Source organism: Cervus elaphus, chromosome 9 (assembly GCF_910594005.1).
Source record: "Cervus elaphus chromosome 9, mCerEla1.1, whole genome shotgun sequence".
Taxonomy (NCBI): domain Eukaryota; kingdom Metazoa; phylum Chordata; class Mammalia; order Artiodactyla; family Cervidae; genus Cervus; species Cervus elaphus.
In genome coordinates this window covers 35,053,873-35,079,728 of record NC_057823.1, presented here as the reverse complement: position 1 = coordinate 35,079,728, position 25,856 = coordinate 35,053,873, and the positions used below count along the sequence as shown (strand labels likewise).

General features: G+C 36.6%; 1 protein-coding gene across 7 annotated transcripts in view; it reads left to right on the top strand.

The window, feature by feature from the left end:
• Window positions 1-25,856, top strand: part of PRR16 (proline rich 16) — a 281,214-nt gene that overhangs the window by 101,804 nt on the left and 153,554 nt on the right. For 2 of the 7 annotated variants that reach the window (XM_043912289.1, XM_043912288.1), the window contains one exon: window positions 7,709-7,800. The exons of the other annotated variants lie outside the window; for them this stretch is intronic. In XM_043912289.1, coding sequence (XP_043768224.1) covers window positions 7,789-7,800 — 12 coding nt within the window. In that variant the 5' untranslated portion in view covers window positions 7,709-7,788. The remainder of the gene's footprint in view (window positions 1-7,708; window positions 7,801-25,856) is intronic. 7 annotated transcript variants of the gene reach the window in all.

Here is a 25,856-nt window from a genome sequence, read left to right as displayed (position 1 = left end):
CATCTGCTGGAGCTTTTGGGAAAGTTTCTTGTCTCTTACTAGATACAGTAAACTCCACTTTATCCGAATACTGTGGTAAGAGTGTGAGCTCTGTATACCTGCCTGAGGGTGAATTTAAAACACTTGAAGTGAGAGATGCATGGTTTTCATTAAACTAGAGCCTGATTATGCTGAAAAGCCTAGACATTTAGTGTATCTAATTTAAAATTTTATAAACGTGTAATAAAATATCACAAATACTGTTTATAAGCCTTGAATAAACCTCCCTAATCCCCCTTTCCTTTCCTTTCTCTTTTTCTCTGTACCTAGATATAAACAAAATCCTGAATTTGGTATCAATTATTATTATATATTTTCTATGTTTTCTCCTTATGTACAAATTTACACATAATATGCATCATTCTTTGAATTCTGTATAATTTGTGTCATATACACTTGTGCAAATAATTTTTCATATGTTTCTTAAAATTTCTGCTTAGAGTGTATACATTTTTACTGATGGATATTATTCCATTATAGACTACATAGGGCATTCCATTGTAAAGACGTACCACTATATATATATGTATATATATCTATACATATATATACACACTTGCCCATTCATTGGCAGCTATAGATTTTCAAGTTTTGTTAGTAAGGATATTAAAATGTATTTAATTGATATTTTAGATCATTGCTTCCTTGATTACAAAGATTCATTGGCCATTTGGATTTCCACATTTATTAAAATTTTGTTTGCATAATTTATATTTTTCTACTGGATTACTCATCTTTTTTGTATTGATTTGTAGAAGGTTTTCTTTGCTATCCTTGAGTACTAGCTCTTCATATGATATACACTTTGAAAATATCTGTTTCTAATCTTTTCATTATTTGGAACATTGTTTATAGTATCTCTTGCACTTTTTAGTCAAATTTATCACCATTTTGCTTCATACTTTGTGCTTTTTGAGTCTTAAGAGTCTATTTATATTTCAAGGTTATAATTATATAATTTTTTTCTAAAATTGCTGAAGTTTTGCTTTTCATATTTGAGAAATAAACATAAATAGATAGATATAGATATAGTATGGCTCAAAGCAATGTATATCTTATGAAATTATTTTCAAAATACTCAAAGTTTTTTAAAAATGTTTTATTTGCAGTTAGATATAGGTATTAGATATATATGCTACATTACTCATATGACTAAAGAACAGAGTAGTAAAAAATTCCTCATTTTTATTATCTGGAAATCTTCATTTTCTTTCCTATTTCCCTGGGCTATTCCTAGAATAATGGTTTAAACTGGGGAAAACTTCCACAGTTTCAGTTCTGTTATTAAAGTCTCAGAATTACATTTTCACATTGTACTTAGCTTTCCAAATCTCAGGCCCCACGAAGACCTAGTGTCTTTTGGTATTGAAGTTTGGCCTCTGCTTTGCTCAAATTCCATAAATAAAGACGTTTACCTTCAGGTAATATCTGTACAATCTAATCCCAGATGTGTGTGGCATGTGTTCCAGGCCCATTTTAGCACCTTGAACAGCTAAGCTGCAAAGACAGTTGGAAAAGCAGTTTCTTCCCATTTAATGTGTAGATTTGTGGTGGAGTTTGGTTTCCTTCATCACTGTCCATCTGTTTGCTAGGGCCAAATGAATAAATTTCCTTCACTACAAAGGTAACTGGTTCAAAATTAAACTGCCTTGAAATATTGTTTTTCAAAACTGTACTCTCCCTATATTTAAGCCCTGAATGTTTGATGTGGCAACATGAGTTTTTAGTTTTGAGATATTAACTACAGTTCATATATATACCTTAAAGAAAACAAAAACATTTCAATACATATATATTATTTTATTTGATTATTTTAAAAATATGTAATATTGTGCTCTAAATGCTTATAATAAATGCAATTCTTCTATTGCATTATTCAGTAAAGTATGCATATACTGTTACTTCCACACAATCCAGTTTTTTTTAGTGTGAGTATGAATGCGTGTATGTTTTAAATTGAGCACTGAGGTGGCCTGATCATATTTGATCCTAAAAACTTACAGGACTTACATTTTCATTTTATTGAAGTTATAGATTAAAGTTTGCTCTCTACTATTTTCTGAAACTGAAACTAAATTCTTATAGAAGGAAGATATATGAGCATTATATATATTTTGTGAAGATTATGGGAAAAACATCCAGTGAGCATGTTGGCAGAGACTGAAGGGCATATAATGCTGTTATTTACCCATGAAGTTACACATGGAACATGGGTATAATACATCTTGCCCATGTCTGAATAGTGCTGACCCACGGCTCTGCTGGAGACTCCTGGACACTCACAGACAAGTCTGGGTCAGTATATTAAACCTAGACAGCATATTAAAAAGCAGAGACGTAACTTTGCCAACAAAGGTCCATCTAGTCAAAGCTATGGTTTTTCCAGTAGTTATGTATGGATGTGAGAGTTGGACTATAAAGAAAGCTGAATGCTGAAGAATTGATGCTTTTGAACTGTGGTGTTGGAGAAGACTCTTGAGAGTCCCTTGGACTGCAAGGAGATCAAACCAGTCCATCCTAGAGGAAATCAGTCCTGAATATTCACTGGAAGGACTGATGCTGAAGCTGAAACTCTATTATATTGGCTACCTGATGTGAAGAACTGACTCATTGGAAAAAACCCTGATGCTGGGAAAGATTGAAGACAGGAGAAGGGGACGACAGAGGATGAGATGGTTGACTTACATCACCAACTTGTTGGACATGAGTTTGAGCAAGCTTTGAGAGTTGGTGATGGACAGGAAATCCTGGTATGCTGCAGTCCATGGGGTCTGAAAGAGTTGGACATGACTGAGCAACTGAACTGAACTGATCTCTGAATCCAGTGAAGGAAATCTAATTAAGCATGAATTTTAAAACAAGGATCATATTTTGTTGTTTATTTGCTGATTTACTGAATAATCATAGAATGCACAGAAAAGATAGTGTTGGTATTTTGTAAATAAGAAATATTAGATTGTATGGTTGGATTCTATCTTTCTGATAGCACTTAGGCTGAAAATGATTGAAATTTTACAAAATTTTTTTCTATTTTCTTTTCTCTTAAATCTTGGAATATTTATCTTAAATTGTCCTGTGAAAGGTCATGCTTTGGTTTTATACTAATGCTATAAGTATAATACCAAATTTCATGATTTAAATCTCCCTCTGATATTCCCAACTTATTTACATGAACATTATTTAGACCATGCATTTTACCTTTCATTTAGGACAAAATAAATAAACATAATCCAAAATGTGAACATTTTATTTAATTCATATGATCAATTTATATGTATGATCTATTACTGAATTAAATTCAGCTTTAAAAAAACATTTATATTGTCAGCTTTTCTGGAATTCTTGGTGCAATTCCAACTTGTAGTGATATGCTGTACTTAATAAATACCTTTTTCTTTAAGGCAATAATGCATCATGTAAGTGATGGTTGTTAAAAATGAGACAGAACCCTGAATTTTAAGTCTTCATATCCAGACACATGATTTATTTAAGAAATCTGAGCTAAGAATCAATAGCCCTCTGCTACTTAGCCTAAGAGGTGAGATTTAATTAAGTTTGTTCAGCCAATAAACAAATCTCCTTGATTCTTAGATTCTGGTGTTATGAAAATGAATAAGTTAATCGCTTCCCTGGAGGAGCTTTGAGTGCAGCCAGTTGCATACTGACTAGAATTTGAATGATGCTTTCCTTCGCAGAGTACTCATCCACAGGGATTCAGCTGATGGATATTTGTAGATTGTGGGTTATAGGTGTATGTTCGATTCCTAGATAAATCTGATGGTTTCATACAGAGACATCTTTTCTTCTGTAACCAGACTGTGACCTTGTGCATGTGACACATTGTACAAATGCATATGATGGTGATCATAAGGGAGACACAATAATGTGACATGTTCAGTGTAAAACCCATAATGATTCAGGAGTAACCTGTTCAACATTCAGTTCTCATCCTGTGGGCATTTCTGCATCTTGTTGGAAGGATAAGCAAATACCCAAGGCAGAATTATCAAAACAGACTGTGGACATTGATTAATTCTGGGAAGGCGGAAAATGTAAATGCACATTGGTCAAGAATTCAAGTTTGGTACTCTTTCCTCTAACAAATTCACATCATCTTCTGTTATTTCCCAATAGTGATTCCAAGTGTAAAGTTTAGACCTTTTCCTTCTAGAATGGGTAATGATACTCTGGATAATTGAAATATAGCTTAATGATTTACTCCAGTATTTAACAGATAGTTTTCAAACCTTTTTCATTTTGCTGTTAGCCTAGTCTGAGACTGTGTCTAAAATACATGAAGGAAAGCAAAGAAGGACTCGTTTAGCTTGTATTTGACAAAAGGGCTCTGTTGTTGAATAAGACCACAAGTTATGGTTGGAGTGGTTTAGTAACAGCTTTTTCCACTGTGCAAAGCCAACCAGTCTTTGCCAAATAGCAAGACAGAATCTATACTGTCAAAATGGAAAAAGTGGTGGCAATTATGAAGCTGGGGAATTCTGGCAGCACACTTAGAATTTGGCACTTCACTGTGAGAAAGAATATATAGGTACCAAGTATTGCAGATTTGCTGTTGTATTGCCTGGGGGAATATTTGACCCAGATTAATGAATGACAAGGGCTTCCCTAGTGGCTCAGACTGTAAAGAATCTGCCTGCAATGCAGGAGGTCCATGTTCCATCCCTGGGACAGGGAAGATCCCCTGGAGAAGGGAATGGCTACCCACCCTGGTATTCTTGCCTAGAGAATTCTAAGGACAGAGGAGCCTGGTGAGCTACAGTCCACGGGGTTGGTGAATGACAAAGCTTAGGTGCTTGGCTCAGAATTCTTTTTTGAAAATTTTTATTGGAGCATAGTTGACTTACAGTATTGTGTCAGTTTCAGGTGTACAACAAAGTGAATCAGTTGTACATGTATACACTCTTTTTTAGATTTTTTCCCATTACAGAGTACTGAATAGAGTTCCCTGTGCTATACATTAGTCTCTTATTAGTTATCTATTTTATATACAGTAGTGTGTATATGTCAATTCCAATCTCCCAGTTTATCTCCCCCCCCAACCCCTTATCCCCTGGTAACCATGTTTGTTTTCTTACATCTGTGACTCCTGTTTTGTAAATAAGTTCATTTGCACCTTTTTTCCCCCTTCATTTAGAGTGTTCTGAGAACCTCTGTCAGTAAAGATTTCGACATGGATAGTGGCTTCAGTGCTCTTCCAATTTAATACACGTAAACACCTATTATGTACTTTAAAAAGTCTTAAATCCTCTTCATGTGTTAGCTCATTTAATTTTCACACTAACCCTATGAATCAAGTTGTTCCATAAACAACATTGGTGTGAACTGTGTGGATCCACTTATATGCATATTTTTTTCAGTAGAAATGTACTGTAGTAGCATGTGATCTGTGGTTGGCTGAGTCCATATATTCAGAACGGAGCAAACAGAGGGAAGACTGTAAGGTTATATAGATTTTTGACTACAAGAGGGTAGATACCCCTAACCTCCCAGTTGTTTAAGGATCAACTATGTTTTTTACCTCCCCTGCAGGGAAGAGAAAAAAGAGAGAGCAGAGAAGTAAGTACTTTGCCTTGGACCACACAGCTAGTGAGTGTGACTGTGGCCACCATACTTCTACCACCAGTCTCCAGTGTCTTGGTGTGATGAATGAAACCGTAGTGTTCAATGGAAAAGTCTCTATTCCTTTCCTTTTTGTTTGTCCTTAAGGCTGTTTTTTTGTTTGTTTGTTTGTTTTAAGTGGTTTTTTGGGGTAAACATTCTTTGGGTAGAAGGGGAGAACAGAGATGCATAATTTCTATCAGAAGTGTTAACATAGGGTGATTTTTATCTTTCCTTTGCTTTTCCACTGCAGCATTATAACTTTATGAATCTGATTTTTGACAGCATTGTTAAGAGTATTCATGTAGATTTAATGTGAAATGTGGTTGGAACATTTGATTGCTCTACTTATTTTTGACTGTTAACTTTGTTAAGTGTTCGAATCATAAATTTTTTCAATACTAAGTAACAAATAGTGCTTGCATAATACTATTCATTAAGTTTTTAAATTAACTTTAAGTGTTTTGCTTCCAAACTTTATAATTCATTATTAACAAAAATGTTTTTTCTAATTTGTGTATATGTAATAAAAATGTGGGCAGGTGTTTTTGTTTTTCTTTTTTAACCAGCAACTAGAAGTACTCCTGGCATATAATTGGTGCTCAGTGAGTATGTCATGAAATGACATTCCTTATAAATGAATGAATGATGAGGTTAAATGCCTTGAGCTTATTCACATGTATACTTTTGCTTTTCCTCTACTAAATTTTCAAAGATCTTATTGATGAAGAAAACTGGTAATAGCATAGGAAGCAGAAGGAAGCTGAGAAAGGTGTGCCTTTCCTCAACCTGGCCCCAAGCTGGATCTTTTGAGCTACTTGAGGGAGGGGTCTTTCTCATTCATCTCAGCATTCCTAGTACTGACCAAGCATAGTGCTGTTTAAGCAGTGAGAGAATGAGTGAATGATTTTGCAAAGTGGATGACTGAAACCCCTGTCCTTAAGTCTTAAGTATAGCAACTGCAGTGTTTGGGGAACATGTTACCAAAGGCTTAGGCAGGAATGAGGGACTGTACACTTGGGGACTGACTGTAACTCACGCACATGGGCTCAGTACTTAGACCTCTCAGGCCATGGACTGTGTCCTCACTGCCCTCTGATACTTGGAGTCCTGACAGTGTCACTGCCAAGAGGCCACTCTGCCTCTGCTATAACCAGATCCGTCACTCAGGTGTAATGTCATCTTTGGTTCCCATGACCTGGAGTATGTTTCTCAGAGGTTGGTTCAGTCCATTGGCACCTCATACAACTAGCCTAGGCTTTGCGAGAAAAGTCGTCCCTTCAGATATTTCAGGATAGCACTCTCATTTCCAAAGGCTTCTCTGTACCACCACACTACTTGGGAGCATTTGTATCAGCTTTTGTGATGTGGTTGACTGCCCCTTCTCTCTGATAGGGGTTTCCTCAATGGCTCAGTGGGTAAAGAATCCAGCTGCAGCGCAGGAGGTACAGCAGACTCAGGTTCAATCCCTGGATCCGGAAGATCCCCTGGAGGAGGACGTGGCAGCCCACTCCAGTATTCTTGCCTGGAAAATCCTGTGGACAGAGGAGCCTGATGGACTACAGTCCATGTGGTTGCAAAGAGTTGGACATACTTAGCAACTAAGCACGTGTCTCTTCTGATTACTGTTTCCAGAGGTGGTCCTCATTTGCCTATGTTAATAATATATTGGACAGCAATACTAAAACAGTATTGATTAATGAATGTGTTAATCTAAAGAAAGTTTCTAGTGACTTGCTCTAGTATTCTATATTCAGAAAGAATAGATTCTCAGGGAATGTTCTTGAAGTCTTGATTGATTGACTGATCTGCCCCATGGTTCTCATGTTTTCATTCACATTATTTAGTCCTTCATGTGCATTTCCTCCATATACACGCTTCATATGTTAACTCCTCTCTTCCATTCATGTGTTCATCAGTACAGCCTATGCTTTCATATTGACTAATGCCCCGCTCCCCTCTGCATCATCTCCCGTGCCTGTTCAGTTCAGTGTGTTTTGGAAAGTCTAAAGTAAATACATTATGTTTAAAAGTTCTCTAATTTTTTTAACAGAAGCTCCATTACCTACTCCCACCTCCCCACATGATGAAACAGGGAAACTGCTGCAGGCAGTGACAACAGGACACCAGGAAATGCCCGAGAAGGTCAGCACTGCTTTGCCATGATGTTTACAGGAATTTAGACAACACATGATTGCATTTCTAAGAAACATGCAAGTCCATGATATCATTTGTTATTTGAAATATACATACAAGATACAATTACCAGTTAGATCTCTTTGAATATTAAAGTTATTAAGTAATGACCATAGTCACACGATTAACAATCACACACTAATTATCACCATAGAAATTGTCATATTTTTAGTCTATGTTTTATATTGAAATTCCGTAGAGGAAAATATGTATAATAGTATCATGAAATTCAGCAATGTTTTCTTTGTAACATTTTAAAAATATTCGGAGGAACATTTATGGTGTTTTTCAAATTGCAAAATTTAACTTTTAAGGTGCCAGGATTAACAAGTTCATATTAAAGCATCCATGTTTTCTATGAACAAAGCTAGTTTAAATTTTGATAGTTATATTTATTATCTGTAGGAAAGTAGTAAGATTCACCATGAAAAAAAACAAGATTATATAAATAATATTATTTATAATCAAATATTGAATTAATGCTCATTTTTTAAAGAAAGTTGATTTTGGGGTACATAAGACTCATTAACAATTTAGGGATAGTCCTGCCTTCACCATATGTGACCATAAGAAGGACTATTGCCTTTACTAGCTTTGTATTCCTAAAGTGAAAACATGTAAAGTCAGAAATGTTCTTCTGTTGCGGTTTTCTGTTTCCTACCATAAAAGGCTGACAATAAAGGTTTCATTGGTGTCTGTTTTTCTATATATGAAAGAGTATGGGTTTATTAACCCATATTAAGCATCATTAACCACTGGTGCTTCTGGAGCAATAATTTAATTTCATGATTTCTATCTACATAGAACTCTACTTATCATTTAAATATGAAACTAAATTTTTCCATATCTAGATAAATCTGAGAGATGGTTGTGATCAGTCAGTCATTTAATTTGAAGAGTGAATTTATTCTATCTAAAACCAAAAATAAAAGATGGATGGATAATGTCAAATCCTGAGTATATATTGACGTGTTTACAATCACTGTTTTTCTTTAAACGCTTACATGCATTTATCATTTGGGAATACTCTATTTAAAATTAATTCCTCTGAGTGATATTGGTTTTGCACTTGAAAGCCTATTAAATAACCTTCCTACGTTACTATACAGTGACTTCAAGAACTTAGTAAACTATTTTCATTTGTGAGATTGTAGCAGTCGTACTGTTTTTAACAGTTAGGATCTGTGTCATGCATTAAGTCTTTTTCTTTATGTGCCCTAATTAGAAAACAAGAGGCAATGCTGTTTGGAATTTAGCTATACTTAACTTCTTAATAAAATTCTACTTTAGAGGTAACTAAATTAGAAAGTATAGAGCATTATATAAGTGTAAAAATATACTGAAGGAAAGTAAGGATAAGTTGTTGACTAAGCCAGGATAAAGAGATTTAAAAAATCTGGCTATGTCTATACTGATAGACAATATCTTTGAAGAAATATTTATAATTTCTGCTTTTATTTTCCCTCCATTCTTTATAAATCATGTGAATTCACCATTTTGCTATGTGACAAATTGAAGAACAAGTTACGTGATGAAGATATAAGAACAGAAATGGAGATTTTTCAAATTCTATCTCTAATGTTAATTTACTTGTTAATATTCTGCAAGTCATTTATTTAATCGGAGTTCCCAAGACCTTCTGCTGACTAAATGGACCAGAGGACTCAGGATTTAGTTTCTGTGTATTCTGTTGACATAAATTTTACAGAAAAAGCAGGGCACTGTAGGCTCAGCATTTTTTAATTGAAATAAAATCTTGATAATCTACATTGAAACAATATCTGTCTCATTTTAGTGAAGTATTTGCCACCTCTAGACATCTGGTGTACTTGTCACACTGTCATAGAACCTCTCAAACTTCATAAAGTTTCTATAAAAAATGTTCATTTCTAATATTTAACTGTTTCAGCAGAGTTTACTTGATTAAAAATGGTGAAATCACTGTTGAAGTAATTATAAAGTTTACTAGTAAAATAGTAATATAAAATGTATAGTGGCTTTCCATAATAATTGTAGGTACTTTGAATTTTTTCAAAAAATAAAAGAATTTTTGCTACATTGAGCAAAAGAGAAAATCCAACATTTAATGTTGCTGTTGAGTTTAAACACACTGCTAGTTCCTGAAGATAAAAAAAAAAAAAAATTCAAATGTCAATTGAGTAGCAGTTGTCACTCAAAATTGCTTTCACTTATGCTAGCATACTAATGAAAATTACATATCCAAATAGAAGAAAGGTAGGGAAATTTGGGGGGCTGATGAATCTCAGCAACAGGAAAGTTTTTCCTAAGGGTCTTATTTAAAATATAATAAAGCAGTCTTTTTACATCTTAATCATTTTTGTCAAACTCAATAAAGAACAGTTTGAACTAATCTAGTAGGTCATTTAATTCATCCGTTCATTCCACATTAATTGCACATGCATTTAGTACTGGGCACCATGCTAGAAATAAGAGATGTGACGATTAATAAGACACTGTTCTGCCCTTGATATGCTCAGAGTCTACCAGAAGAGTTAAAAAAATAAACAAGATAAAACAAGTGAGTTGGAGGTAAATCAGAGACAGCATACAAAGTAATTAATTGAGTTTATGAAACAAGGATGGATGGTTAAAATAGAAGCTAAAATCAATGTGTCTCAGAAACCAAAATAAGTATTAATAGTCACTGGAATTCTGTTGAAGGAATACACAGTGAATTAGCAAACCATGGCAAAGTCTTCTGATTTTGTTAGCAAAATGAAAGGAAGAATGGGAGAAATACCTATGAGAACTTTTACAAGATTGTGCTCATCCAGAAGGAAACAGGGAACAAAACTTATCTTAAATTTATTCATCACAAGATACGGCCTTGAATGTGATAATAGTGAAAAATGATGGAGCACAGTAACAGCAAGGCCAGCAGGTGCCGTGGTGAAACAGGAAGGTCAGGTCCATGGTTCTGTTGCAGTTCTCCCCCAGATACGCGCAGTGATTGATAACCTGCAGGGGCCTGTGTTTATGAGATGGTGTTGCTTGATTTTGTTGTTAAAACACTGTGGAAATTATTCTAGAGAAGTATTGTTTACATCCAACCTTAGCCAGCAAATAAGTAGTTCTAGGAGCAATGCTATAGGTGAAAAATGCCAGAAAGTACTTTTTGGTTGCAGTTCTTAGAAGGTTATCTGTCAAGGTTACATTTACATTTCCCTCTACCTCACTGGCTATTCCTCCTTAGAGTTTTTGGCTGAATCCTTGCTTCCTTAACAATGTTACTTTGCCCAGATGTTTAGTTTGAGGCCTTGTTTACACATCCATGCTCACTTGCAGATGCATGGTCTCCTCTCTGTCTCTCCCCACTCTTTCTGTTTCTCTCACACTCTTTTATTTCCCCTTCCTATCCTGTCCTCTTCCTCCCCACCCCCAACTCCATGATGATTTCGTCTAGTCCCATAGCTTGAAACACCAGGTATATGTAAGTGACTGCCAAGTTTTTATCTCTTGCTCTAAACTTTTCCCTGAACCCACTCAATCATCTTCATTGGCTATTTAACAGGCACTTAGATATCAAAAGCAAAACTCAAGAATCAATACTCAGACCCAGAACTTTCTTGTTTGTTTTTTTCTATATCATGATTTCTTCTATCATCTAACCAGTTGCCTGGGCCAGAACTCTTGGCATCATTTTTGCTTCCTCTCTTTCATTCACCCCTCATGTCCATTCTTTCAGAAAGTTTAGTCAAGTCTACTTCCAAAGTGCATCTTAAATCCTTCACACCATCTCCACTGTGCCCATCTAAGCTATCTTCATCTTTTCATTAGACTGCCTTCATACAAATTTCTAACCAGATCTTGCTTCTTTCCTTGCCCTCTAATAATTTGTTTTCCTGAGAGCAGCACAAGTATAATTTGAAATGTAAAAGGTTGTGTCATCTCACACGAAATACTTGTGTGGCTCCGCATTTCTTTGAGACCTCCTTCAGTCTCTTGACCTTGCCTATTTACCTTGTGATCCATCCACTGTGATCTCTTGTGAGCCCAGAAGTCATCTTCTATTAGAGTCTGGTGCCCCTGCCTGTCACTCTATCTCGCAAGCTATTCTTTGGGTTCCTTGGGCTGCCGAAGTTCATTCCCTCTTCTGGGCCTCTGCACTTAGCATGCACATAGCTGGCTGCTTTTCTTTTTAGCATCAGTTTCTGTGTTATGTTTTTCAGAGGTACTTTTGCCGACCACCCAGCCTGGGCTCTGGCTGACTGTGTGCCTGCTTCTCACTCCCTCTCCTGCACACTCCTGTCTTTCATAGTGCTATCTGCGATTTTCTCCATGGCACTTACTACTCTGTGAGATCCTGTTATGCATTTGCTTTCTTATTGGTTGACTCCTGCCTGTCAAATGTAACTTCCTTCAGGGCAGTGGACTCATCTGTCCTTTTTGTTGCTGGATCCTTGACATCTAGAAAAATCATGGCACAATAAGTATGTAGTGAAAGAAAAAAAAAAAAAGAAAACTCTTTCTATTGATCCATTTGTCCTTTTTTGCATCCTCAGATGCTTTAAAGAAGTTACCAAGAAATAAAGTAGCTACAGAGAGCTGAAGAAATGTCTTACATGCTACTCTGATGCTGTCTCCTTAGAACAAAACATGAAAAATGTGCATTTCTTAGAACTTGGCATTCCATATTTTCACAACTTTTTGTAGTCTTTAAATCTAGTGCTTCTTGCATGATTTCCTTTTTGGCACTTAAAAGGCCATATGTCAAAATAGAATTTGATTTGCAGAAACTTAATGTTAGCACTTTGAAAAGTAGGCAGTAGGAAGAAAACAATAAAAAAAGGTACTGTTCACTCACAAACAATGCATTTATATCTTAGAATTAAATATTAATGTATGAATGATCCTTTGATAGAAAAATGAAAAGTAATATGAAGTAGTGTTTGACTGCAGATCTATTTTGTTGTTTTCAAGTATTTACAGAATATATCACCATTTGCAAATGTGCTGTCCTTGCAGTTATTTTAGGACAGGAAAGAAAGAAAAAAGTTCTAATCATCACACTACTTACTAAAGAGAAGAAAAGACATACAAAAGTGAAAAGGTATTAGAATAATAAAAGTATCAAGGGTTAACATAAACACATTGTGATGAATAAACCATATCTGCCTTCCTAGATTTTGCTTGGTAGGTTTATGTAATATTTGTTTCCTAGTTTGTTCCTACTACTAGGGATTCTACAGTGTAAGTGAAATGATTGTCTGGGACCCTGTGGAAGGCAGTTGAGTATAACTGCTAAAATATGAATTCTGGGTTTAGAATGCCTAAATCTGAAGCCCAGCCTCACCGCTTAATCACTGTGTGCTCTGGTATAGTACTTAGTTCTTCTTTTATAAATGAGAATTAACAAATTAATACTTGCCTTTTGGAGTTGTTTTGAGCATTCCATAAGATAAAACGTATAGAACATAATGTTTGGGGCATGATAAGCCCCTAATAATACTAATAAATGTTACTCTATTTATTATCTTCTTGACACTTATTCAAGCTGTCATATGTTATTAGGTGTCATCTTTCTCTTAACTCAGACCTCAGAGGTTGTATTGGAATAAGGTTTCATCAGAAGAATAAGAAATGATTGCATTAACATGTTTTGGATTGCTTAGATGTCTAGAGCAATTCTTAGCATTTTCCAGTCAGTATAGGTAAAAAAGCTATTATGGAAGGAAAAAAGCAGACATCATTATTGTAATAGTTTAATAAATGCTGCATTGAACAAATTTAGTTTATATCCATCAGAACTTTCAAGAGCCTTTAAAATATTACTATAGAGCTGCATTTCATTTATATGTAGATTTCTCTTTCACAACTATGTACCTAATAATTGCATAATTAAAAAGTTTGAAATGTTTATATGAACCATGATCCTCCAAGAATGATATAAATCGCACTAGATTTTTAGAACTTGGGGATGTTTTCTCACAGAGGGTGTACCTCTCTGTCAGTTCACAGTAAGAATGATTGATTACAAAGAGTATGTTCATATGGTCAGCTTAGGGGTCCTTTCTGTTGTTTAAAGAACCTCTTCTGTGAACTTGAAAAGCTTGACTTTTTCAGCATTACGTTTACATAAAATGGATGAGAGTTTAAGATGAAACTGAAAGTGGAATATAACTTACCTTGTTTCACTTATCTTTGCAAGAAGCATTTCTCTGTGGCTTAACGTAAGCCAGATAGTCTGATTGAAGAAAATGGGTCTATGTCCCAAACAAAACTGATTGTGCTTCTACTTGTCTTTTCTGGGACTACATCCACTTCAGTCACATAGTTCTGTCTTCTAGCAAAAGGGGTAGCAAAGCATAGTGGTGTAAACCACACACTACACCTAGGTGGCTTGGTTTGAAACTCAGCTTTATACTTACAAGCTGTGTGATCCTGGTTAAATTACTCAACGTTTCTGTGCCTTGATTATCTCATCCAATATTGAGGCTAATAGATACTATTTAATAGGGTGGTTATGAAGATGAAATGAGTTACTATTTTTAAAGAATTCAGAACTGTTCCTGGCCCATAATATGCACTGTATTGTTAAATAATTAAATTAAGCTGGAGAAGCCATTTCATTGCCTTTTCTATTTATTTATTTTTAAAACTAATTAATTAATTTTAATTGGAGGCTAATTACTTTACAATATTGTGGTGGTTTTTGCCATACATTGACATAAATCAGCCATGGGTGTACATGTGTCCTTCCATCCTAAACTATTTTTTATTCTCCTCCTTCTGTCTTGAGTCTAGTGTTATATTAGAGAAGATGTGAGAGCAGGAAGAATGATTTTTCTATGGCAAATCTAACTCTGCTACTTTTTCTCTGAATCCAGCAGGAGATCTTGAAGCAAGAGGTCATTAGATAATATTCCCCATCCAGTGGCTATATGGTAATGGCCAGACAGGAAAATAGGTATTTTGCTATACCTCATGTAAAAACATGCAGTGTCTGTGCTTGATAATTATACTGTATTAATCAAAAATAAGAGTTGCATCTCTTAGTGGGAAAGTGTTGTTGATGTTGTTCAGTCACTCAGTCGTGTCTGACTCTTTGTGACCCCATGGACTGCAGCACGCCAGGCCTCCCTGTCCATGACCATCTCCCGGAGCTTGCTCAAACTCATGTCCATCTAGTTGGTGATGCCATCCAACCATCTCATCCTCTGTCGTCCCCTTCTCCTCCTGCCTTCAATATTTCCCAGTATCTGGGTCTTTTCTAATGAATCAGTTCTTCGCATCAAGTGGCCATAGTATTGGAGCTTCAGCTTCAGCATCAGTCCTTCCAGTGAATATTCAGGACTGATTTCCTTTAAGATTGATTGGCTGAATGGGAAAATAGATTCAAAAATCTTTTAAACATTTTGTTTTAACAGCAGTAGTGAAAGTGAAGTCACTTAGTTGTGTCTGACTCTTTGTGACCCCATGGACTGTAGCCCACTAGGCTCCTCCATCCATGGAATTTTCTAGGCAAGAGTACTGGAGTGAGTTGCCATTTCCTTCTCCAGGGGATCTTCCTGACCCAGGGATCAAACCCAGGTCTCCCGCGTTGCAGGCAGATGCTTTACCATCTGAGCCACCAGGGAAATAAAAAAGTATTTAATGATGATTTAGTGCACAATTTTAATAGTTAACATCTAGTAAGCACTTTGCTAAGTGTGGTTTTCATCATCTTATCTTTACTATAAGGGCTTCCTTGATGGTTCAGATGGTCAAGAATCTGTCCACAATGCAGGAGACCTGGGTTGGAAAGACCTCCTGGAGAAGGGAATGGCTACCCACTCCAGTGTTCTTGCCTGGAGAATCCCATGGACATAGGAGCCTGGCGATGGGGTCCATGGGGCCACAAAGAGTCACACACAACTGAGTGACTCACACTCTCACTATAAACTCATAATGGAGCCATGGTCATTATCCCCATTCTACAGTGAAGGAAACCAAGGAAGTCAATGAAGAACCTGCCTAACTTAGAATATATGAAGTCAAATTGGTTTACAGACTCCAAGGAACCAGACTCCAGAATCTGTGCTCTTAACCACTTTACAAATTCTATCTCTCTTCACCTGGAAACTTTAGAACAATGGAGCACCTGGAAAGTCTAAATGTATGGTTTGTGTATCTGAGTACCAATTTCCCCAAGGCTGAGTAAGCACTATGTGTGTGTGTGTGTGTGTGTGTGTGTGTATACACATACATATATCCATAAAACTGGATTATGATGTCCAAGTCAGCACTACTCATAATAGCCCAAAATGGAAATAATTCAAATGTTCATCAACTGATATTATATAAACAAAACATGAACTATAATAGAATATTATTGAGCAATAAAAACTAACCAACTCCTTTTTCTGAGGAATGCTAAGAAAAAGAAATGCTAAGTAAAAGAAGGCAGATAGAAAAGACCACATAGTGTATGATTTTACTTATCTGGACTATCCATAAAAAGCAAAGTGATAGAATAGGATAGTAGAGTATTGCTGACTTGGGACTAGGGATTATAATAGGGATTGACTGCAAAGGATCGTGAGAGGTTTTGGGGGGCAATGGACATTTATGGTGATGGTTGCACAAATCTGTAAATTTACGAAAGATCATTTGCTAAAAGAATGGGATCATGGCCCAGAAATTTAATGCGCTGGGCCATACTTTTGTGATAAGGCAGACTGAAAATCAAATTCAGAAGTTGATAATCCATTGTAATTTTTACGTTTGTCTGCTTTCCATAATTTAATGAATAAAAGATGAAACATGAGTTTTTACATTTAACATAAAAAATAAATTGGCAATAAAGTAGAAAGTGTTATTTATTTAGAATTCTGTTCAGCTATAATTTCCCTTTGATGTGATAAATGGAGTATCGGACTTTAGAAAGAAATTAGAAATTAGATGTCCCTTCAAATGAAAATGCTTAAATGGAAGTTGCATCATGGTATTAAGTTCATGTATAGAGGAATATCTACACAGGTAGCAGAACCTCACTACCTGCACCCTGGGCGCTACCTGCATGCTGGTATAATTCATTGATACTGAGTTATAGTCGTACCCAGTTTCACTATGTTCTATCCTTTGATTTTCAACTTATTTCTCCTTTATGAGATGTGCAAGTCATTCACTTATCATTGCCCCCATTTTGCAGATAAGACAACAGAGACACACAAGGATTAAGCCCAAGTCAAGTAGCTTTCACGTGTCTGATGTGGACCTAGTACCCAGTTTTCCTGAACACATAATCCACATGTGATCCTAATACCCAGCACTTTTTGTTTGAAATAGATATTTAATAAGTGTGGTTGATGAGTTTTGTAGATCTATATTAGATATCATAGCTGGGTTCCTAAGTAGTTTCATTACTATCACCTTGTTAAGAGTCTGTTAACATCATGTAGTAAGTTGGGACTGCAAATAGTACAGGTCTAAAAGATGACTTGTAACTAATACATTATAATAGTGTTTGATGTACATTATCACTTATAATGAGCAGATGGAGAAAAGTATGATCCCCCATCACAGTACCCTTTAAAAATAATGTTCCTGAGAGCATCATTTTTCATTCCTGAACCTTGGGAAGGATTATAGATTATTTAAATATAGTGCTGGCTTACCATACATCAAAACAAGAGAAGAGAGACACACCGCTGCTTTTACAAAAGGTAGCATTTTGCTCTGATGTATCTCCAAGTTATTCCTCCCCAGGAATGTTCTGAATGGTGCACATCCTGATGCTTAAAAGCATCTCAGTCCAGTTCTCATGGGCTCAACGACTTATTGTTAAAGACAGATTTGTCAAAAGCTCACAAATCCATTTTCTTCCTTTTTAGTCCCGCTCTTAAAAGAAATAAAAGAACTGTAAGTGAGTTTTGTTGTTTAAAACAATATCTCTTGATCTACTCTTAGTACAATTATATTTCTTAATTCTCGCACCTTTCTATTGTCCTGATTCTGCTGGGTATATATCCTCTTTTAGCAGCAACATGGACCTTATAATCATTTCTTCAGTTGTTCTGTTATCTTCTTGTGAATTTGTGTTCCTTACACACGAAGATGGATTATTCCCTAGAAGGCTGAACCTCAAGCCTGGATGCTTTGTTTTTTATTTGCAGTCCTCCTGTTTTCACTTCATGTTTTTTTTGCCTTCAGAAACCATCGTGCTGACAGCAGGGAACAAAGATGGGTATCTTTTTTTCTGAAAACAGTATGCATGGGAACCATGTAAACATTCTTCTGGTTACATTTATTTTACTTTTAAGATGGTTGTTTTTTAGGTATAAGTGAGACTGAGTGGGGTGGACTTAATATAAAGCACATGTATTGGCAAGTTTGCAGACACTTGTTAGAACTCTCTCTGCATATGTTGAATAATGGATTGTTTCTGTTATGTGTTTTTGGCAAAGCCCAGGACTTGTGCCTTTTAAAGTCTAGGAAACATGTAAGTTTATTGGAACTCTTTACCCGCCTAAGGCTATAAAGGGGAAAGGACTTAAAGTGTAGGCAAAAGAGATTGGATTTCTCTAGAATAAAGCAGATTTTTATCTTTTGTTGTGTGAAGTTATATCTGTGTCTTTCCCAACCAACAGTAAGCATCTTTTAAAGGCAGGAGCCTCTGACTATCATTGTTGAATTCCTTCAACTTGTTTGAAGTCCACACTTGTTTTCTTGCTTTTTAGAAACTACATTTACTTTTTTACCTGCATGCTTGATTTATGCAATACATGTTTCTAAAATGCAAATTTAACATGCCTAGCAGAGTTTCTATAAGCTTCTTGACCAACAAAAGGATCTTAGAATGTTTTAATTCTGCTCACTACTTTATTGTTCAATAGTTTAGATCCGTTATGGTTTATATGCCCTAAAGAGGTCATTATTATTGTTACTCTGTTATACTGACAATGCTTATTTATATTTTCTGATGCTTCCCAATACCTTCACTTACCATTGCATCTCAGTCCTTTTTGGGTCAGTTTTCATATTCCTAAAATATATCCTCTAGTTCTTAAGAACACCTGGTACAAGAAGCTGATAGTTTTTGTTTTGAAAAATATTTGTTTTTTCCTTCATGTTAGATCATTTACTGGGCATAGGATACTAGGAAAATAGTTACTTCCAATCAGCCTTTTAATAATAATAACCCATTATCTTCCAGTTTTGACTATGGCATTTGAACAGTCTAAAATCAGCCGCCTGTATAACTTTGATTCTTTGGAAGTTAATCTGTTTTTTTCTCTTTGTTTTTAAGATCTTCTGTATGCTTTGGTCATTGTTCATTTCACTATGATGACTCAGATTTGCATTTTATTTTCAAATCACATTCGCATCTCATTTCCCCCTCTATGAGAGGATTTGTGTTTTTCAGCAATTCTGGGAAACTCTCAGTCATACTTTCTTTAAATACTCATTTATTCTCATGTTCTTTATTTTCATTTATACCGTCTACTTCCCTCCCTCCTCTCTCTCTCAGAACTTTTATTACACCTTGTTCCTTCCTATTCTGTCATCTACATCTCTTACATTTTTAATGTTTAAAAATCTTTACATTCCTCTGCTTTGTCTCTTCGTGTATTTTCTCTTGTTAATTTGTTTTCCTCATTGTTGTTATTTAGTCCCTAATTCGTGTCCGACTCTTTGTGACCCTATGGACTGCAGCCCTCCAGGTTCCTCTGTCCTCTGCTATCTCCTGGAGTTTCCTCAAATTCATGTCCATTGACTCAATGATGCTATTTAGCCATCTCATCCTCTCTCCCCCGCTTATCCTCTCATCCTCAATCTTTCCCAGCATCAGGGTCTTTTGCAGTGAGTCAGCTCTTCTCATCAGGTTGCCAGTGTATTGGGGTTTTCCTCATTAACTGTGTTTAATTTGGTATTCAATTTGCGTATAAGCTTATTTACATTTATATGCATTATTGTATGTTTATTTTTAGTTATTTAGTAACTTTAAATATGCTCATTTCATAGTTTGCCTTTTGGAATTTTATTCATTTTTATTTTGGTTGTTCTCGTGACATGAGGGCTCTTAGTTCCCCTAGCACAGATCAAACCTGCGCGCCCTACATTGGGAGCGCAGAGCCTTAACCCCTGAGCCTTGGGGCGTCCTCGCCACTGGCCTTTTGTTGTTAAGTGTTTGGCTTCTAGTCCTGCGGGCGTGCTCTGTGCTCTCAGGTTTAGTGGTCTGTTTATGTATTTTGTCACTTTTTTACTATAAAGTCATCTAAATCTTTAAAGTCTCCTAAGGTCTGACTGGCCTCTATTTTTTTCCAGAGGCTTCTGTGCTCTCACTAGCTCACTGCTAGACATCTGCTAAGTCACTTCAGTCGTGTCCAGCTCTTTGCGACCCCATGGACTGTTGCCCACCAGGCGTATCTATCCATGGGGTTCTCCAGGCGAGAATACTGGAGTGGGTAGCCCCCTTCCTGTCTCCAGGGAATCGTCCTGACCCAGGGATCGAACCCCAGTCTCCTGCATTGCAGAAAGATTCTTTACCATCTGAGCCACAAGGAAAGCCCCACTTCTAGACAGGCTTTTATAATTCCCTGGTTTGGGACTACCATGTTGTTCAGATGCTATACATTTAAATCCCAAACCCAGGTAAAGTGCTTTAAAAGTTACCAAAAAGACCACTTTGTTTCCCTTCACCTGTGGTTATGTTTATTTTTTTCTTGCCTGCCTCTTTGCAGAGATTCAGCTCTTCTCGGATCCTGCTTTGATGGAGGTGTCGCTACCTCATTATCTGTGATCTCTGTGGGCGCCAAGCCCCAAACCACTTGATTACTTAGATAGTCACCTTGCTAAGGGTTTGTTTCTGTGCCAGCTCGTTGGCTTACTTTTCTGTGTCTGGCACCTGGATAGTCCCTTTTCTTTTTGAGCAAATCTGAATGTATGTTTTAGAGAAGTTTCAGGTTTCCTAGTCCATCTAGTCTGCTATATTGTGACAAAGTCTCCCATCCCCCCTAGTTGTTTAACTATGGTTTTCCTAATGTTCAGTGTTCACCCACAAATACACGGATATTTAATGTTTGGATTTGACTCGTCCAAACATTAAATGAAGAAGCAAATGACAACAGAATAGACAGATGATGAATATTTATTTAAAACATAAAATCTCACAAGGAATTTACTAGATTCCAAATGAAAACAACCTCATCTTTGTATATCCTTTATATATCACCATAATAAAATAAGAGTAGATATTTTTAAACTGATGATTTGGGGGCAAATTCAGAGCCCTAATTTTATATGTACATGTGTAAGCTGACTCATTTGAAAAGACCCTGATGCTGGGAAAGACTGAAGGTGGGAGGAGAAGGGGACGACAGGATGAGATGGTTGGGTGGCATCACCAACTCAATGGGCATGAGTTTGAGTAAACTCGGAGTTGGTGATGGACAGGGCGGCCTGGCATGCTGCAGTCCACGGGGTTTCAAAGAGTCAGACACAGCTGAGTGACTGAACTGACTGATGTAATAATAACCTGGAATACTTCTTTTCTACTGAGCATAAAAAGAAATAGATTTGAAGGTAAGCAGTTTACCATTTGAGTGTTGTTTTTTTCTGGCTTTTCTTCCTATTAGATGAATCTACTTCCTCTGCCTTTATGTCATCCTGTTTTGTTTTTTTTTTCTGCTTTCAACTGATTCTGTCCCACACACTTTTAAAAAGTAACTCTCTCAAAAGAAACTCTGATTTAGCAGTTTTGTTGTTGGCTTGCTTTGAAATAAATGCAACGTAGCACATAAAGGCAAAAAAAAAAAAAAGCACCTGAGATACTGTAATAATATTATGTCATCCTCTTTTTTGGAAATTTTATCCTGATTCATTAATCATTCATTAACTCCTCCTCCAGTGTTACAGGCATCATAGTAACCCTTTTAAAATATAGAAATATTTAATATAGAAATAGTATTACAGACAGGTTATTTTACCAGTCATTCATAACATTATTAGCAATGTGTTATTTTCAAGCACACATATATGAAAAAGCTGTCTGAACAGTGTATTTGACCCAATATTTTTAGGAAAATTTATGACAGAGAAGTTAGAAGAATATCATAATGGTAATCAATAAAAGATAAAACTGTGAACCAGGCACTGTTCCAAGACTTCCTGTTTAATTCCTCATTTAATTCCAACAAGTCCATGAAATTCTCTTAAAATCCCACATAAAGACAAGGTTTGCTGAGAGGTCAGGCTCCTTCTCAAAGTTATATTGCTAGGAGACAGTGAAGCTGAAACTAGAAACCATTGCATCTACAGTCTGACTACACAATCTAACTGTCAACTACTGCTCTGAACTGTCTCTGGCTTCATGTACACACACGCGTGTACACACACACACACACTCACACTCTCTCTCTCTCTCCAATATACGCATCCAACACACATCCCCAAGATATACGGAGCCTATGGTGTAAAATTTACCATAAATATAACTCTGCCTCTACTGATCTATCTTCCTCTCTCTCTATCTGATTAGTAAGAAACGGGGCAAGCTCTCTTATTCATTTTATAATAATGACCCCCATAAAGTGGACTGTTTGATCAGTGGCAAATGCTTCAATCCTAATGAAAGGTGCTATTTCAGAGGAGCTGTGGCTTGTGTTTCACTGGATTAAAGCCAAGATCTCACCCATGTAGTTCAGTTCAAGGAGTTCTGAAATCATTATAACTCTTGCTTCATTTTTATTGGAAAATAACAGATTTTATTTCAAACTTCACTATCTAGTGATTTAATTCAACATCTGTGCTTCCTACTAACTCGAAACAAGCAATGAATGCCATTTATTATTACTAAATAACTTATTTTTTGGTGCTTAGCCATTTTATACATGATGAACTTCTAATCAATATAAGCTTTAATTATGATTTTGGATTCAGTTAATCTATTTTTATTTTAAAATTAAAAAATTTTAGTTTACCATTATAGTATTTGTTTAAATCATATAATTGTCTGGAAAGAAACAAAACTTAATTATAATCAGTTTTATATTAAGAAGATTACAAAAAATGGAAATAAACTTCTAATGAATAAAAAGTACACTTTGCTTCCTATCTTCACGTATCAATGTATATGATATTCTATTTTCTTCTGAAGGTTGACTGACTAGATTAAGATTGGTCAAAAATTGTATAGAAATGCTTTGCATGTGTTCAAAATCCAAAGTCCCAAAATATTGGTAGCTTCTCAGGTTCTCATTCTTCTTTCCCTTAAAATATTCTCATTGTCATTTTAAATCAGTGTAACTGAATTAAATCTGTGACCTGTAAATACTCCAGAAATTTTTGCATTGATGACATTAATGTATCTGAATCTATGAAGGAGAAACATGAAACAGATACACATGGTTTCCTGAAGGGAGTCCTCCTAATGCTACATCAGTTCAGTCAGTTCAGTCGCTCAGTCGTGTCTGACTCTTTGCGACCTCATGGACTACAGCACGCCAGGCCTCCCTGTCCATGACCATCTCCCGGAACTTGCTCAAACTCATGTCCATCAAGTTGGTGATGCCATCCAACCATCTCATCCTCTGTCGTCCCCTTCTCCTCCTGCCTTCAATCTTTCCAAGCATCAGGGTCTTTTATAATGAGTCAATTCTTCGCATCAGGTGGCCAAAGTATTGGAGTTTCAGCTTCAGCATCAGTCCTTCCAGTGAATATTCAGAGATGTTTTCCTTTATGATTGACTGGTTTGATCTCCTTGCAGTCCAAGGGACTCTCAAGAGTCTTCTCCAACACCACAGTTCAAAAGCATCAATTCTTCTGTGCTCAGCTTTCTTTATGGTCCAACTCTCACATCCATGTATTACAACAGGAAAAACCATAGCTTTGACTAGATGGACCTTTGTCTATAAAGTAATGTCTCTGCTTTTCAATATGCTATATAGGTTGGTCATGGCTTTTCTTCCAAGGAGCAAGCGTCTTTCAATTTCATGGCTGCAATCATCATCTGCAGTGATTTTGGAGCCCAGAAAATAAAGTCTGTCACTGTTGCCATTTTTTCCCCATCTATTTGCCATGAAGTGAGGGGACTGGATGCCATGATCTTAGTTTTTTGAATGCTGAGTTTTAAGCCAGCTTTTTCATTCTCCTCTTTCACCTTCATCAAGAAGTTCTTTAGTGCCTCTTCGCTTTCTGCCATCTGCATATCTGAGGTTATTGATATTTCTCCCAGCAATCTTGATTTCAGCTTGTGCTTATCCAGCCTGTCATTTTGCATGATGTACACTGCCTGTAAGTTAAATAATCAAGGTGAAAATATATAGCCTTAACATACTCCTTTCCCAGTTTGGAACCAATCCGTTGTTCCATGTATGGTTTAGTCGGTGACATTCTAATTTCTCATCAGTGCAGTGGCAGTTTTGAAGGCAGTATATCTTTAGAAAAAGTGTGTTTTATTTAGGTACTAATCATTTACATGTGGATAGAGAGAAGGAATCACTTTTAGAGGATGACATGTGCCTTTGCATGGAATGCTAGGTGGGGCCAAAGGTAGAATCTGAATTGTCCTGCTGTTTCTTCACAGGAAAACTTTGAGCCAACTCTTTCTTCTTTATTGAAAAGTAAACAAAAATCACTGTCAAATGACATCACTAATCTCAAAAAAAAAAAAGAGAGAAAGAAAAATACCAAGGCAAAACATCATAAAACACAGCTCATCTTCTCTGTTCTTCACCCTGAATCTTTCACCCAGATAACCTCTACTGGGCTTTAACCCTTTAGGGAGAGCTAGCTTACTGGTTAGGCTGTTTTCACATTGCCATCCTGAGAATTGTCTGTCTATGAATTGGCTCTCAGTGATTTGGCAGACTTCCTGCAGAGCCTTGAGGCAGCGAATAAGAGAAATAGCCATTGCCTAATTTTTTTTAAAAAAGAGGCCATTGCAAGGCCAGTGCCTTGGCAGCCAGAGGAATAAAATAGTGGTGGAGGTGGGAAGGGAGCAAGAAGGTAGCAACAAACAAAAGCAGACAGCCAGTGAGAGTGAAGGGCTAAACAAAACGTTCCTCTAGTTTAAAATTAGGCTGAGGCTGAGCAGAATATGACCTGTCTTCTCTGTATGCAAACAAGCTCCTCAGTTCATTCATTCACCAAATGTTTATTGAGGCCTATGTGTAATGGCCACAGACTCAGTCATTAAAAAGTTACAGTACCTCGTCTGGCGGAGCTAACTGATTAATGACTGAGACACACAAAACTAATAATTATAATGCAGTCAGATGAGCAGCAAGAGACACACGTGTAAGTACTCTGTAGTTCTTGAAAAATATATGCGAAAGAGAAAAAAAAAATGTGTTTTCTCCTCCTGAGTTCTCCGGCTTTTCTATGCTTGGGGGAGGAGCACCCCGCTTCCAGATGGCATTGTCACGGTGTCAGACTGTCCTGAATGACATGGGGAAGGATCCTCAAGCAGTGTTTCTGCATGAGGCCACTATGCACGTCTTGAGAGTGGAAAACGACATCCATCCATGTGCCTCTGGCCATGTGGGAACACTTGAAGCTTGCTTCTGCTTTAGTTGCTTCTGCTTTCCTCCTTTCAAATAAAAACAGCAAGTATAAGAAGGTGTCCCTGTTCTCTCTGGAGAACTGTTTTCTCATGGAAAACGAGCCAAGGACACATCATCCATATGTAGCTTCACTCTCCCTCACAGATCTGACGAGATGATTCATCTGAACCACAGGGTGGTTTTTATCCTGACCTCAGGGATCATGTCCTTTTGCATGTTGATCATATTTAAAGGGTTATCCCAAGAACCTCAAAGCCAATATGTCAAATACTGTGTCCTTCTGGTTCTCTATGCTTCCTGTCCCTGATCACCTAAGTCCTTCCCTCTTATGTAAGTCTCATATTGGCTACCTGTTTCTCCAGAAGGAAAAGCCAGTGCCTTCCCTAATTTTCCTTTCCTCCACATCTCCTAACTCAGCAAGTCTTGCCTGTGCTACCTCCCAAACTTATCTACTGTTTATCATTTGCTTTGATCCTTCAGGCTGTTGCTATTTCTCACCTG